This window comes from Odocoileus virginianus, chromosome 3 (assembly GCF_023699985.2).
Source record: "Odocoileus virginianus isolate 20LAN1187 ecotype Illinois chromosome 3, Ovbor_1.2, whole genome shotgun sequence".
NCBI lineage: Eukaryota > Metazoa > Chordata > Mammalia > Artiodactyla > Cervidae > Odocoileus > Odocoileus virginianus.
Genome location: NC_069676.1, coordinates 48,061,922 through 48,079,160, shown reverse-complemented (window position 1 = coordinate 48,079,160; position 17,239 = coordinate 48,061,922). Strand labels below are relative to the sequence as shown.

The 17,239-nt window shown below is 37.4% G+C and overlaps 1 protein-coding gene across 2 annotated transcripts in view; it reads left to right on the top strand.

Moving 5' to 3' along the window:
* The window catches only part of PFDN1 (prefoldin subunit 1), a 68,687-nt gene that overhangs the window by 33,577 nt on the left and 17,871 nt on the right, over positions 1-17,239 (top strand). For both annotated transcript variants that reach the window (XM_020880666.2, XM_020880665.2), the window contains exon 3: positions 3,034-3,118. In XM_020880666.2, the coding sequence (XP_020736325.1) occupies positions 3,034-3,118 (85 nt within the window). The remainder of the gene's footprint in view (positions 1-3,033; positions 3,119-17,239) is intronic.

Sequence of the window (17,239 nt, the reverse complement as noted above, 5' to 3'; positions counted from 1 at the left end):
TGAGTAATTTTTTAATTGCTTTTTTACTAAGGGATTTAGGTTGTTGTTTGTTTTTGTTTTGCTAAAAAACTATGAAAAAAATTTGCATGTAGGTCTTTGTGCACACACGCAAAGAGTTTTTTCATCATCATGGAATGAGACAAAGCTTTTTCTATGCTATATAATTTGTGGATTCCTTAAATACCACTAAAATACGTTTTTATATTCTAAAAATTTCTCACCCAGACAAAATGCATTATCATAAGCATATTGTTATTTCTGAATAGTGTGTGTCCAGGTTACCATACTTTGCAAGTGTATCCAGAAGACAGCATTGCCACTGATTCTAGGTTGTGTTTTGGCAGTGAACAACACTTTTGATACATGCTGAATCATTAGAAAACGGAAGTTATGTACCAAACTGCAGGACAGTTCAGAACACAGCTTCTGATGTTTCTCAGATAAAACCAGAAGTCATTGTAAAATTATGTTTTTCAGATGGCATAGTTACAAATAAAGGAGGAAATGAAACAGCAGGCTATGCATCGTTGATAGATTACGTGCATAACCACATGGCATTGATTTCCAATGTAGAAGCTTTTTTACAAAGCAGTGACAGTTGTAGGTTATGTAATACTGAGTAGTAATAAGTATGTTTTGGATATATCATTTGTTATATGAAAATAACTTTTCATTTCATGCTCTGTTTTTCCTTTGGGGCACATTCTGAGCTGTAGAACAGTTTATCTACCATTTGGCTTTCCATAAACTATCAGGCAAGATGCCTATGAGAGTCTCTACTTTGAGAAGTAGTGTACATAATACTTATTGTATACACTCATAGTTATCTTCAAAATAACATCTAATAGCTCATTTTTTTTTTTTTGACACTAGATAAAGGTGTTTTCTAAAGACTTTTATCAGAAATCCAAATGTTTCTGGGGATTCCTTCCAGTCCTCAGTACAATGTATCTTTGGCATTTTAAAAATTGAGGACTAAACCAAATTTCCTGTAAGTTTTTTTTGGTTTGGATTTTATCTATGTAATTATTCTTTGAAGTAGACATTTGGAGTTACTCCATACTCATCCCTGTTTAAAATTTTCAAGGCTGAGAAGTCTTCAGGCTTGTAAGAAGATTGGCCAACTTTGATGACATCTCTCTGGCCTTTGAAGTTGGTGCAGTTCAGTATAGATACCTCAGGGGTGTGTGGTCATGGAAAAACATGTTTTTGTTGAGTGTTCTTGCTTTCTAGTAATTTTATTTTCTGCTCAAGGGATTTAGTATCTGTTCAGATACTTTATTTTTAAAGACCACATAAGTAATGACTTGACCTCTAATCTTAGCTTTGAAAATTTCCCAGACACTAATAAAGATAATGTCTAATGACCTATTATTTGAGAATACTACTCACTGGCCAGCAATTGGTGCTATTTAAAAATGTATATTTACTCTGAAAATTATTTCCTTGGCCAAAAGCCTTTGTTAGTAAAATTGTGTGTATAATGACATAATTTGTTAACTCTGGGGCCTTAATTTGTAATACTTTTTATACGTTGTCACCAAGACTTACTACAGTTCAAAACAACTCTTTTCTTTGAATACTACACTAAATAATTAGTTCTGAGAAAAATATTCTGTAAACAATAGTCTTACAAGAAATAGCACCTGTCTCCTGGACTAATAATATGAGTATTTTGGGCACAAAGCATTACATGGTAATCCTTGTTTTGCATGAATGTGGGCTATCTTTGCAGTAAATTTATGAATAAGATTTTTGCAAAGGGTCAAGTTAGTACTGAAAACTAGGGTTATCAATTAAATTTCCTGGACTGTCCTTGTTAGGACATATGCTTAATAATTTGTGGAGTGAAAGAGAGAATCACACCAGACTGTGTTATATGTGTGTCAGGGTGTATTCATGAAGAGAGGAAAAAAGTTTCCTTCCAGGTGTCTGGGCAAAGCTAGAGTTGTCCTTTTTTGTTGTTTTTGTTTGTGACAATAGACCCTCTTGGTAAGAACCTACCTAGATACAGTGTTGTTTTTGTGACGTAGGTAGAGGAAACAGTCTTTTGCTAATTTGATGTGCTTTCTTGTGTGGCTTCTTAGAGATGATGTTTAGTTTTTTGCTAAACTCAAGTTATATGCAAACAGAAGAAACAGTCTGTGTAATTAATTTTTTTAAATTTGTTATAACTGAGTTGGACAATCCTGAAAGAGATTTGAATAATTGAGATTTTCCCTTGCTTCCAGTGGAAGGGAAACATTTCAGTTTACTTACTTTAGGCTATAAAAATAGTTTTTCCTTCCTTTGCCTGCAGCAAGACTTATGAACATAAAGTCCCAAAACAGATTTAGTATTAATTTTTAAAGCTTCCCCATATTTCTGTCTTCATCTACTGTAACTAATGTGTCTGAATGTAAAATGGAAAAAGTTGAAAATTTCCACTTGTGCTTTTTGAGCTTTTCAGAGGTATTATACACTCTGGATATAGTAAAAGATACTGGGCCTTATACAGTGCTTTTTGTGTGAGGAACTCATATAAACACTAATGCATTGATCCTAACACAGTACTTGATTGTGACTTTAAAAGGTCATGAGTTACTGCTGTTACAAATAAAATTTTTTAAAGATTGGAGGAAGAGCTGTGATTTACAAATATTGTTTGAAAGATAGCTAGATAAAATCTGATACAGAAAACTGAAAAATTAAAGTTAGGGGGGATTTTTATTGTTTGTTCAGTTTTCCTTTAGCCTACAATAAATTTTTATCTCTCTTTTTGTCTTTTGTCTATGAATATCCTTGAAGCCTGATTCCCTTCTTAAGCCATGATGGCAAAATTTACTTTTAAACTTTTATTCCTTCTCAGCCAAGAAGGCTTCAGCCTGAGGACGTTTCCTGAGTAAGTTGGTCATATTAACATAATAATGCATTTTATTTGTTCTGAGTTGGGAGATGATCATTCTGGTTTTCTTCGTTTAGTGTTTGTGGCATATGGTTATTGATGAACATAGTGGTCAAGTGGCTTAATCTTCAACCTTTTTGTGTTTTTAGGTTTATTCTTCAGTCCAAGGAGGCAATTCATAATCAGCTGTTAGAGAAACAGAAGATAGCAGAAGAAAAAATTAAAGAATTGGAAGTAAGTAGATTTTGAGTGAATAATAATAGCTGTAGTAATGATCTCATTTTGTCACATTAAATGAAAATGTATGCCTACCAAGGTCATGTCACATTGTTTTTATTTTTTCTGATTGTGCTAGAGCTAATGATGCAGTCTTTTTATGGCAGTGTATGAGCAAAAAAAAAAAAAAAAAGACTAGTCTCTTAAAACTTTAGGGAGTTTTGGATACTTTAGGACAGGATGTTGTTAACCTGAATGTGTTTCTTCCATTGCCTTTGCGTGAACATGTTTATTCTTAAAAAATAAAAGCACAGTGTGCATGTGAATACCACATACTGTGGCAGATGGGTGTGAGAGCAGGTAATGATAGTGGTGGTTAAAGAATCTAGATACATGACTCTTGCACGCTGTGATGCTAGATAAGGACAGAGTGAGTAGTAAGCTGTCACTGGGCTTCCCTGGTGGCTCGGACAGTAAAGAATCCGCCGGCAGTGCAGGAGACCTGGGTTTGATCCCTGGGTTGGGGAGATTCCCTGAAGGAGGGCATGGCAGCCAAGCTAAAGCTAATTATCTATCTGAAGGACAGTGCTCCAGTCAAGAAAACAATCTTTTTTTCTTAGGGAAAAAGATAGATAGGTAAGAATAATAACTTTATAAGTGTTTGGAAAATTGGGAGTTTATTATTATCATTTTTTTACACATTAAAACCTTTGCTGTTGCTGTTTAGTTGTCTGACTCGTCTGACTCTTTGTGACCCCAAGGACTGTAGCCTGCCCGGCTCCTCTGTCCAGGAACACTGGAGTGGGTTGCCATTTCCTTCTCCAGGAGATCTTCCCAGCATAGGGATTGAACTGGGGTCTCCTGCATTGCAGGTGGATTCTTTACCAGCTGAGCTACCAGGCAAGGCACCTGGGAAGTGCTTAAAACCTTTAATGAAATAATTTTCTCGGACTTTGGTGAATGGTCTATCCTCTATGTAATAAAAGTTGGATAGGACAAAAAACTGGTCATTATTTTTGGGGACTAAGATTTCCTGAGATGGGGGTGGATACAGTGACTTCATAGGTCACTTTATCTAATTTCTTTGAATACTATTTGAGGCAGTGGTTCAGAATCTGACTCAGCCTTTTACTGAATTGATGAGACACCCCTTATAGCCTTTTGGGGATTTCTCAGGGACACCAACTTGGCATGGCCTGGGCAAGCATGTGGTGTTTTAGGTTACTTAGGCTTATTTTTGTTTGACTACTGATGAAAATTTAAGCAGACTTGATAATGACTTTGTAGCTTAGAAAATGTATTGTGAAACAAAACAAATAAGCAAACAACAGAAAAAAGAAAACTTACCTTGTAGTAATCAGGTTTTTATTATTTCCTACTTTATCGTTTTTGTCAGCCCAACTCTTCTAGGTTGAGTTTTCCAAACAAAAATACCTAAAAAAAAAACTGAACAAAATGATTTCATGTAGAGTACAAAAAAAAAAAATGTGTTTTTGCAATTGTTGGTAGATATATCTAAACATTGTCCTGATGAATAAGTGGCAAAGTAATGTGTAAATAGTTCTCTTTTTATGAAAACAAACAAAAGCCAAGATCTGTATATGAACATTGAATATGATTTGCTGTAAGTATGTGTGTTAAATTAACACTAGTTACCCTAAGAAAATTAGATGGGGTGTGGCTGTAATTGTTTTTTTCTTATAACCTCTGTGTTGGATAAATTGTGAAACATTAAGGTAAAATTGCCACAGATGATGATTTTAGCATACTATTTAGCTCTGGTGAATATCAGGAAATTCATTTTCCAAAAGTTTCCTTTCATGGAGTCTCTCAAATACTGTTATGTTAAGAGTATTCTGATATCTGTCAAATGATAGAATAGATTAGCTCGCTTGTTGGTATTTGAAATGCTTGTTAACAACTATAAAAAGAGTATTTCTCTCTGCCTGGGAACTTCCTCTTCCTCCTACCAACTCTGTTAATCCTTAAGATCTTAGTTTAGGGCTACTTCTGAGAAGCATTTTCTGATTCCTCAGTATTAACTTAAGTGCTTTCCCCTTGTTCTAATTTTTCTAGTTTCATAGCACAATGTGAGGATTTGAGCATATAAACTATTATGAGTTGAAGTCATTACAAATATTACTTCCTATTACTTGGGAAGCTTGATACAGATTCAGAGCTCTAAATAGTTTTTCCTAAGGTCTTCCAGTTATTACTCTGCCTTTCAAGTATAGTGTGTTCTTTTGAGCATTAGTATTTCTTGCCAGTCCAACATAATTATCATTATTGTTATTAATTTGTACCCTCAGATACCTTACTATTAAGTTGAGGAGGCATAATTTATACAATAACTGCAGTCTAAGGCCAGGCTGCTTCGATTAGCACCTTTCATCCCTTATGAAGTAAGGTTTTTGGTTTGGGTCAAGAGTTCCAGTTTCTGACCTGGTTACACTGTGTATGCCTCTGCATCTCCTACCAATAATCTATATAAATGACACTGTGGATCAGCCATGACATAGCATAGGTGCTGGTCTGATCTGAGAGCCCACCTCAGTATTTTCTAGACTGCCTTTTCTCCATCTACATTCTTAGTTTCTTTTTGCCCTCTCCATATTTTTTCCCCTAGTCCTTAACTTATGAGTGCAAGAATTACCTAGAATTTGTTTAGCTTTTCATAACGCTAGTATGCTGTGCCGACATTGTCAACTAGCCTGGTATCTTACTTTCTGGCCCTTCTCCTCTTCTGGAGCAGAAGTGGGAATACTATAATGTTGCACTCATGTCCTTAGTTCCCCAACCAGAGGTTAGACCCATGGCCCCTGCAGTGGAAGCCCAGAGTCTTAACCACTGGACCTCCATGGGAGTCTCTGCTCTCATGTCCTCTTGATAGGGAGTTATATTACCTGCTAGAAGGGTAGAAACAAGTACCATGTTAACCTTGGGAAGATAGGCTGTCTTTTTCTTTTTAAAATTCAGTATTTTACATTTTAATACCCCTATGTTGGTTTTTCAGGCTATAATCACTTTCTTGGGTTAGATTAGGAAGTGACTTCATAACAGACTCACAATGTGATAGTGTTATATAGATTTTTACCTTTCCTTTATAAAGACGATTGATCAGGTTTTGGGAGCAAATGTCACAGTTTCATCCGTGTGGTGATAAAAAGCAGACCAATGATGCTACTCCAATTGAAGAGAAAAAATAAAATGATGCCTTTAGTATGGTAGAGTAACCATGTTGTTTATGTCATTGAGGGAATTCATTATTTGTTTAAAAAATATTGATAACAAATAACTTTAAGGAAGCTGAGTATATAACACATAATACAGTATATGTTATTAGAAAATATAAAATTGTACTTCTTAAAAATGACATGCATATAATTGGGATTTCTGATTAAGACTTCATGTGTCTCATCTGTCTATATAAAAATAATTTTTGAAATATACAGCATTGCTACATAAAGAAAGTACAAGTTTTTATTTTTTTGAGATTTAAGAGTTTAATTAGACACTGTATCATTAAACTCACAGACATTTTTGAGGTATCAGACACAAAATGTAGTAGTAGTATAGTGTTGTTTGCTCAGCTATGTCCGACTCTTTGTGACCCGATGGACTGTAGCCCGCCAGGCTCCTCTGTCTCTGGGATTTTCCAGGCAAGAATCCTGGAGTGGATTGCCATTCCCTTCTCTGGGAAAGTACAAGTTTTTAAAAATTTTATTTTATTTTTTTTATGGCTGCTCTGGGTATTTGTTGCTGCTTGAGGGCTTTTTCTAGTTGCAGCGAGTAGGGGCTACTGGACAGTTGCAGTGCGGGGCCTTCTCATTGTGGTGGCTTACTGGGGGCGTGGGCTCAGTAGTTGTGGTCCACAAGCTTAGTTGCCTTGCAGCATATGAGATCTTCCTGAGCCAGGGATTGAACCTCTGTCCCTGCACTGGCAGGTGGATTCCTAACCACTGGACCACCAGGGAAGACCTGAGTTGTTTTTTTTTTAAATTTCAGTTTTAGTTAAAGTTGACCTAAAACCCTATTGATGGATTGAAGAGATATGTATCTTCTAAAGAGTAAAAAATATATTCTATATTTTTGCTCACTTTTGGGGAGTAAAAAAAACAAACAATTACTTGTGGACTTTTACAGTTGCAAAAACTTAGATTCAGCATTTAGATGAGCTAGAGCTGAATTTTTGACTCCTTTTGCCTTTTGACTCTCAAGTATTTGGAATACTTGAGATAACTGTTAGCTTTCATTGATGTGTTTGAATACATTTTGACTGTCATTCTCCTGTGTTCTTTCTCATTGAATTACTGCTTCAGGCTCATCTGCCTAAAGTCTAAAATTCGCCTTGTATTTTAGGCATATGCAAATATTGGTTGACCACTTTCCTTCCTCTCTTTCTCTGACGTGGTTCCCACCCTTCCAGCACCCGGGTTAGCTCAGCAATGACACAATAAAAATAAGAATAAGGAAATTAAGACATTCTGCCCTGCATAATATCACTTCTGATGCAGAATGTTTCGATCCCAGAGTTGTGAAATAGCTCTCTAGCCCATGCTATAAGTAAAATCTGAGAAACTGTGAAAGTCCTGACTCTTCCATAAAAATGGCTATTATGGTCAGATGATAGTTCCTGAAACAAGTAGGAAGACTAGTGGCAAGAAAAGTGGATAGGAGGTGCCTGTGACACTCTACAGTTGGCTGAGTTCTGAGACTCTGATGAGAAAATGTTTTGGAGTAGTTCCCATGATTAAGGATATTTCACTCTGCCTAAAGAGGATCATTTTTTCCACAGCATGGGTGGTGACTGGTAGGCACTTGGATGGATGCCTAGTTTTTGCCCTTCACCTTTATGTGTATGATGGGACACCCTCTTTGAAGGTGATGTCAGGTGGACACTACTGTATGTTAAGCACTGATTCTTATCTGTGTTTTCAATGAGGAGAGAAGGGCAGGTGAGAGCAAAGCCAGTGGCAGAATGTTTTACATATATTAAACAAGAATTATACCCAGTGGTTCATCTGCTTGCATACCTCAAAGTTTAGAATCCATTAAAAAATTCGTCATTTATTTTTTAGTGAAATACAGCATTTACAGAAATATGTATTAAAATTCATGTAGTTTAATCAGTAATGATAAAGCAATCACCTGTAACAATCATCCAAGTCAAGAAATCAAACATTGACAGGACACCAGACTGCCACCCGCTTCCATTCTTGCCTGTTCTCTCCCTCCCCCAGGTAACTCTAACTTTTGGATACTTATTTTCTTTTATAAAAAGTTTTACTTTACCTCTATAGGTACCCCTCAAAAGTTTTTGAACTTTATATGAACAAAATCAATCTCCATATTTTTTGCTTTTCTTCTTTCCCTCAACATTGTGTCTGTGAACATTCGATATGTTCACATTGAGATTGTGATTTGTTCATTTTCATTGCTATATGTAGTTCATTATATAGTTGTGCCACAATTTATCTTTCCAGACAACTCATTTTTAAAATTTTTAATTGGAGGGTGATAGCTTTACATATTGTGTTGGTTTCTGCCATATATCAACATGAATCAGCCATTGGTATACATATGTCCTCTGCCTCTTGAACCTCCTTCCCACCTACATCCTATCCCACTGGTCTTGGTTGTTACAGAAGACTTGGTTGAGCTCCCTGCATCATATAGCAAATTCCCACTGGTGGTTTTACATATGGTAATGTATTTGATTCAGTGCTAACTATGTCAATTCATCCCACCCTCTCCTTCCCCCACTATGTCCACAAGTCTGTTCTGTATGTCTGCATCTCTGTTGCAACCCCCCAAATAGATTGATCAGTACCATTTTTCTAGATTCCATATATATATATATACATTAATATATGATAATTGTCTTTTTCTTTTTGACTTAGTTCACTGTGCATTACAGGCTCTAGGTTCATCCTCAGATTTGTTCTTTTTTATGTCTAATATTCCTTTGAATATATGTACCACCATCATTCATTTGTTGATGGACATCTTAAGTTGCTTCCATGTCCTGATTGTTTTAAGTAGTGCTGCAGTGAACATTGGGGTACATGCAGACAGCTCATTTTTACCCTTAAGAAGACAAGATGTTTTCATAAAATATTTGCTTAGTTTATCTCTTAGCCTCTTGCTGAGGAGATCTGTTTTCCAGAGACATCTCCTACTCTGTCCCAGGAGAGTTTGAGTGTCTGGAGAGAAGTGAAATATAAAATGTCTCTGCTCTAAAAGTTAGCTTGGTGATTACCCACCTTCAGTAGTAACTAGATAGCTAGGCATGTCTGGTGTCTTTAAAATTAAAAAAAGAAATAATTACAAGTTTAGTAAATAATCTCTTTTCTATGTTGATTTGAATTTGGGAGTCTTGGGTGAAGTTTCTCATATTGTTCCGTATGTTGGGATTTCAGATATGAATCAGTTCAGTTCAGTCACTCAGTCGTGTCTGACCCTTTGCGACCCCATGGACTGCAGCATGCAAGGCTTCCCTGTCCATCACCAACTCCCGGAGCCTGCTCAAATTCATGTTCATCAATTCAGTGATGCCATCCAGCCATCTCATCCTCTGTCGTCCCCTTCTCTTCCTTCCTTCAGTCTAGCGTGGCATCAGGGTTTTTTCAAACAATTCAGTTCTTTGCATCAGGTGACCAAAGGATTGGAGTTTCAGCTTCAGCATCAGTCCTTCCAATGAATATTCAGGACTAATTTCCTTTAGGATGGACTGGTTGGATCTCCTTGCAGTCCAAGGGACTCTCAAGAGTCTTCGCCAATACCACAGTTCAAAAGCATCAGTTCTTTGGCACTCAGCTTTCTGTATAGTCCAACTCTCACATCCATACATGACTACTGGAAAAACCATAGCTTTGACTAGATGGACCTTTGTTGGCAAAGTAATGTCTCTGCTTTTTCATATGCTGTCTAGGTTGGTCATAGCTTTTCTTCCAAGGAGCAAGCATCTTTTAATTTCATGGCTGCAGTCACCATCTGTAGTGATTTTGGAGCCCAAAAAAAGTCTGTCACTGTTTCCCCATTTATTTGCCATGAAATGATGGGACTGGATGCCACAATCTTCATTTTTTGAATGTTGAGTTTTAAGCCAGCTTTTTCACTCTCCTCTTTCACTTTCATCAAGAGGCTCTCTAGTTCTTCACTTTCTGCCATAAGGGTAGTATCATCTGTATATCTGATGAATACTTATCTCTTTGTAGAGTTCATTTGCATTCTCAGCATACATAAAAATGAATGTTTGTTTTAAAATAGTCTTCAGTTACTTAAGTCTAAAAGGGCCTGATGGTTGGAAGGCTAGAATTATAGTGAAATATATGTGTTTTAGGACATGTAGCTTAATGTAGCTATGTGATCCTCTTCTGTGGCTTTCAGAGAAGAGTGAATCTGAAAAAGTCCATATATGGTCCTTTTTCTGGTTGAGTATTTATTGCTTATTATCAATATTATCAGTATCTTGGTCAATATATATGTGTGATATGATTCAAGTGCTAATATTTTCCCAAATGTAAACTGTCTGTGGTATATTTCATTTCCTCAGTAGAAGTATTTCAGTTCTGGTAAGAACTTAAGATGTAACCAGTCCAGATAGATTTGCCCTTTATTGACCATTTCTTGTTTGTCTGTGAAGTGCATATTACCGATATTTTACACACATACTCCTTTGGTTTGATCTGTTCATTTCTGTGTCTTCATTTTGTGATTAAGATTTTTAAAAAGTTTTACATTCCAGTTAGTCCAGAATTCAGCTTTTTGCATCTTGATTCAGTTATTCTTTTCTTCTAGGATACATTCCCAGGGTGGAACACTTGTCCACAACCACACCAGACTCTTCCTTTGAATCCTTTAGAGGGTTGTTGACCTCAACCTTTGCTGCTGTATGCTTTATATGGTCTGTACTTTTCTTTGTCTAACCATAGATATTTGTCCTTAGCCTCCTCCCTCCCATGCCTGAGTTCCTCCATTCATTTTCAGGCTGCGTAGTGAATTATTTCTTTTGATGAGTTGGAATTTGAATTTTGTTTTCTGTTATTTGCATGTCTCTTTGCTCTTGTAACTTGATGGTAAGGTGAAGTTGGTCAGTATACTTTTCTTTGTACTAGATTTTTGGGGCTTTCCAGGTGGCAGTAGTGGTAAAGAACCCGCCTGCCAATACAGGAGACATGAGATACAGGTTTGATCCCTGGGTTGAGAAGATCCCCTAGAGGAGGCCATGGCAACCCACTCCATTATTCTTGCCTGGAAAATCCCATGGACAAAGGAGTGTGGGAGGCTACAGTCCATAGGGTTGCGAAGAGTCAGATGTGGCTAAAGTGACTTTTCACACACAGCACATACTAGAGTCTTACTCTCATCAGTCTTTATATGATAGGTCTCCTTTAATCTGAAGTAATAGATGCTGGCCAGAAGAAAGAGTTGTTCAATACTTAATGTGGACAGGCCACACCTGTATTAATGAGCACACTGTGTATGTTAACTCAAAAAAAACAAGATCCAAACTGATATTTGAACCATAAATAGAGATCTCAAAGTCAAATAGACTTGTAGTAGAGCATTCATTACTCTAAATTCCCAATTTAAATACTAAATTCTCATTTAAATACCTTCCAGCCCTTGCTGTATTCTAACCCTTGGTGTCCTCATCTGTAAAAGAAGGTTGGACTAGAAGATATCTAGGGTCACTTCTATTACATTTATTGTTAGAACCTTGTTCTTTTTCTAAATTGTCACTTTAGAAGCAAAAGTGCCCTCTTAAAATGAAAAGATGGAGGGAGGCAGACCAGAACAAAAAACCCAGTTTCCTTTCTATTCAGATCATTATCTTAATTTTTAAAAGTTAATTGTAATCATATTTTTGCAGGTAAATATAATTAGTTGTCTGTCTACAGCTTGGCCAGCTAAAATGTAATACGAGGTGACAGCATCTCCTTTGATCTTTGCAGTAGTTGCTTAAGTTATTGAAATCACAGAGATTGTGTGTGTGCTGGCTTAAAGGTAGTTTACATTAGGTATCACCTGTTCTAGAGATACTTTTGGATAGAGCTGTGTAATAGCTTATTAACACCACATTCATAAAGTAGCATTCTCAAGGAATGTTATCATTTGTAGTGTTTTATCTTTTAGTGATCATGTAAAATACATGATATTTAGAATAGTGGCAAAAATATTCAGAAAATGTTGAAAAATTATTAAATTCCTTGAGTGTATGTGAACTTTTTTTTATAAGTGGCAAATTTTATAAAGTGTGTTTTAATTTTAGTTAATCTGCTGATACAAATAGTTATACTGCTTAGGACTTTACTATTTTTATTTTTACCATTTTATTCATTTTTCAAAGCAGTTTTACTCCATTATTTCTTTTAAAAGTAGTGTTTATGGTTGATGCTATCTTGCTAATTATGATTAATTAGAGGATTTTCTCCCATCTCACTTTGTCTTGTTTCAAACAAATCTCTCACTTGCCACCAGGATAATAAAAATATTTGAATTCCATCACTCTTCATGAGGCTGTTCTTTTCGATAGGTAATTATCTTGTGAGGGTATTTTTCCAAAATGGACACACATGCATTAAACTCCTAACTTTTGTATAAAACAGTTTAGTTCATTTTATTCTGCTTTTGTTTTTAAGAAAACACATGAGGGTGGAACAATACTTCATGTCAGGAAGCATTATCAGTTTCCACTGATGTTTTATACGTGCTCTGTTTTTGTATGAGACTAAAAGCTCAAATGTTGTGTGATGCTATAAAGACATGGAAAATGATTCTTTCTTAGGGTTGGAGGAAGTGATGACTAGTGTTTTGCTGGTAGTATCTGATAATCCCCCCTCCCTTTAGCTATTCTAGGCATGTTTAGTTGTCGGGCGTTGTCGGACTAAATTGCTAAAAATAACAAATAAGGGGGAGGCTGTTATAAGACCAGCTCTTGCCACTGTCTGTAATCTGTTTAATTTAGTTCCTGAGGAGAAAGGGCAAAAGTAACATGGTGCCATTCTCGTTGAATGGGTTTTTTGTTTGAAGTGCTGACAAGTACATTGTTTGAGCTCTCTCTTTGCCCAAACCCCATAGGGCTCACATATGCACATCCACTTATAGTGGAGAGCTGGAGCTGGGGGACTCAAAGAGCATGTTCTCATCAGTGGTTATGCTTGAGATTAACCAAGTGATTATGGTTTTTTGCATAACTTTAATGTGGTTTTTGACAGTGGAAATGTGCAGTTAGCCTGTGAGAGAGGGTGAGGTGGAGAAGATGGTGATTAGAAATGGATATTGTAAGAATAGACATCTATATAGTACTCTCTACTACACTAACTCAGTGTTCCCAGAGAGTCAGGTTGTTTAAAATTAACCACATATGTGACTTTAGTACATCTGCATGTGTTGATAATTTTAACTCACATTGCCAGCATAAACCTTTTCTGTGGATTTGGCTCTTGATCTTTCTTCACCTTAACTTCTTTCTAGTAATAGAAATAACTTTCTGTAAAGTGGAGATAGCAATCTAGTCAGTCAGTTCAGTTCAGTCGCTTAGTCGTGTCCGACTCTTTGCAACCCCATGAATCGGAGCACACCAGGCCTCCCTGTCCATCACCAGCTCCCGGAGTTCACCCAAACCCATGTCCATTGAGTCGGTGATGCCATCCAACCATCTCATCCTCTGTTGTCCCCTTCTCCTCCTGCCTTCAATCTTTCCCAGCATCAGGGTCTTTTCAAATGAGTCAGCTCTTCACATTAGGTGGCCAAAGTATTGGAGTTTAAGCTTCAACATCAGTCCTACCAATGAACACCCAGGACTGATCTCCTTTAGGATGGACTGGTTGGGTCTCCTTGCAGTCCAAGGGACTCTCAAGAGTCTTCTCCAGCACCACAGTTCAAAAGCATCAATTCTTTGGCACTTAGTTTTCTTTATAGTCCAAATCTCACGTCCATACATGACTACTGGAAAAACCATAGCCTTGACTAGATGGACCTTTGTTGACAAAGAAATGTCTCTGCTTTTCAATATGCTGTCTAGGTTGGTCATAACTTTCCTTCCAAGGAGTAAGTGTCTTTTCGTTTCATTGCTGCAATCACCATCTGCAGTGATTTTGGAGCCCCGAAAAATAAAGTCAGCCACTGTTTCCACTGTTTCCCCATCTATTTGCCATGAAGTGATGGGACCAGATGCCATGATCTTAGTTTTCTGAATGTTGAGCTTTAAGCCAACTTTTTCACTCTCCTCTTTCACTTTCATCAAGAGGCTCTTTAGTTCTTCTTCACTTTGTGCCATAAGGGTGGTGTCATCTGCATATCTGAGTTTATTGATATTTCTCCCACCAGTCTTGATTCCAGCTTGTGTTTCCTCCAGCCCAGCCTTTCTCATGATGTACTCTGCATATAAGTTAAATAAGCAGGGTGACAATATACAGCCTTGACGTACTCCTTTTCCTATTGGGAACCAGTCTGTTGTTCCATGTCCAGTTCTAACTGTTGCTTCCTGACCTGCTTACAGGTTTCTCAAGAGGCAGGTCAGGTGGTCTGGTATTCCCATCTCTTTCAGAATTTTCCACAGTTTATTGTGATCCACACAGTCAAAGGCTTTGGCATAGTCAGTAAAGCAGAAATAGATGTTTTTCTGGAACTCTCTTGCTTTTTTGATGATCCAGCGGATGTTGGCAATTTGATCTCTGGTTCCTCTGCCTTTTCTAAAACCAGCTTGAACATCTGGAAGTTCATAGTTCTTGTATTGCTGAAGTCTGGCTTGAAGAATTTTAAGCATTACTTTACTAGCGTGTGAGATGAGTGCAATTGTGCGGTAGTTTGAGCATTCTTTGGCATTGCCTTTCTTTGGGATTGGAATTAAAGCAGTCTAGTCCTTGTTAGTAAAGCTATTGAAGATCACTGAAGTGAAAGTCGCTCAGTTGTGTCTGACTCTTTGCGATCCCATGGACTATACAGTCCATGGCATTCTCCAGGCCAGAATACTGGAGTGGGTAGCCATTCCCTTCTCCAGGGGATCTTCCCAACCCAGGGATCAAACCCAGGTCTCCCACATTGCAGGTGGATTCTTTACCAGCTGAGCCAAAAGGGAAGCCCAAGAATACTGGAGTTGGGTAGCCTATCCCTTCTGTAGGGGGTCTTCCCCCACCCAGGAATTGATGATGACTGAAGGAATGAGTTAAATGTCTTTCCTGTCCCCTTTTATGCATTTACCAGCAGTAGTGTGTGTGAAAACTGGAAGCAGATTTGCAGTTATATTTCTGGTGTTCCACATTCTTTGTTGACTCACCTGGGCATTTATTGATTTTTATATTCTGAAGTTGCTTATTGATTTTTATGTCTGAAGTCCTATCCAAAAATCCCTTTGTGTAATTCTTCTGGGTTTTTTTTGTATGTGTGTTTTGTTTTGGTCTGAATCTGGCCACTTTACTGCCAAAAAAAGAATGGATTGCTTTTATTAGAGATTCTTGCTAAGGAGTATCTTGGGAAAGCCTGTTTTTAATGAAGATCCTGATAGTTACCTAGAGCTTTGAAATCTGAGTGGTTGGACACTGCAAGCTTTTGGAATGCTTGTTCCTTTTAGGCATTTCTTAAGTCACCAACCTGCCTTACTGCCTAATTTAATGAAACACACAGTCATTTTAACTGAACTAAAGGGTCTTAGAGATATAGTTTAGAGCACAGTCTTCAGCACTATCTGTGCTATATAGTTGATGATGAAGTCTTGTGATTCATGTGGAATGACATGTATGGCAGTACTTAAAACCTTTACAAGTAGCTCAAGATTGATATCATTTATGGCCAAGTTTAATCAGCTCCAGAAACTTGTGAAAAAAAATCACTTTGCACTTCTGGATATTTGAGGTTCAAATTCAGATCCTTCGTTAAGGCAGGCTTAGTGTCTTTCTCTTTAGAGAAGGCATGAGAGGGAAATAAAAGGTAGATGGTGATGGAAAACATAAGAGGAAGAGGACCTTCTGGTACTAGAGTTGATCCTTAAAATGGATCAAGTTTTGAAATTAATTGTAAAATGTCAGCTGCCTTAATTTTTAAGTGTTGATGCTTTCAGTATCAGGGTTTGAATTTCCCACCTACAATGGATTTTTCCTTCCTTTGGACTGTGTGTACACTCAGTCACATCTACCTCTTTGTGACCCCATGGATTGTAGCCTGCCAGGTTCCTCTGTCTGTGAGATTTTCTAGGCAAAAATGCTGGAGTGGGTTGTCATTTCCTCCTTTAGGCGATCTTCCAGACCCAGGGAGCAAACTTGCATCTCTTCTGTCTCCTGCATTGGCAGACAGATTCTTTACCCCTAGTGCCACCTGGGTAAACAATTCTAAGATTCATGAGATAAGGCTCTGGCCAGTAATAAGTAGGCCAGAAGAAGTGTATGCATGTAAAAAAAAATGCATCATTAAATGTTTGCTGGGTGTCTTGATTATACAGTGTACTTTGGTGTTTTGACTCAACTGTGGAGGTTTTTTGTTCTTATTTTTATACATTAAGGAACCTACAGTCTATTGTAATACTGTGTTCCAGGCACTATTATAGGCAAAGAAGACATAATTAGCAAAGGCCCTGATGGCATGGAACTTATTTTCTGGAGAATGGGAGTGGGGGGACAGATAATAAATACTTGATAAATGTTAGAAAGAAAAACAACACAGAATAAAGAGATAGAGAATGGTGAGATATATATAAGCTGTCTTACGTAGTGCTGACAGGGAGGGTTTCTCTGATAAGGTGATATTTGAGCAGAGAGACCTGAAGGGAGTAAGAGTATGTGTACATCTCGGGAGTAATGTATGTGTACATCTCGGAGAAGAGGGTTCCAAGCAGAGGGAACAGTGAGGTAAGAGCATATTTGATGAGTTGTGGGAACAGCAAGGAGGACATATCAGCAGAGCTGAGTGAGCAAGAATAGTAGGCGATGAAATCAGAGAGGTATCAGGGAATAGATTATATAGGGCTTTGTAGGCCATATTAAGGATTTTGTATCATGGTCTGAAGTTGGGAGTTTGGGGAGGATTTTGAACCAGAGGAATGATATTATCTGATTTACATTTACATTTTAAATCTCACCATTCTGGATGCTTTGGTGAGACTGGATTATGGAGAGTAAGTGTGGGAGCAAGGAGACTTGC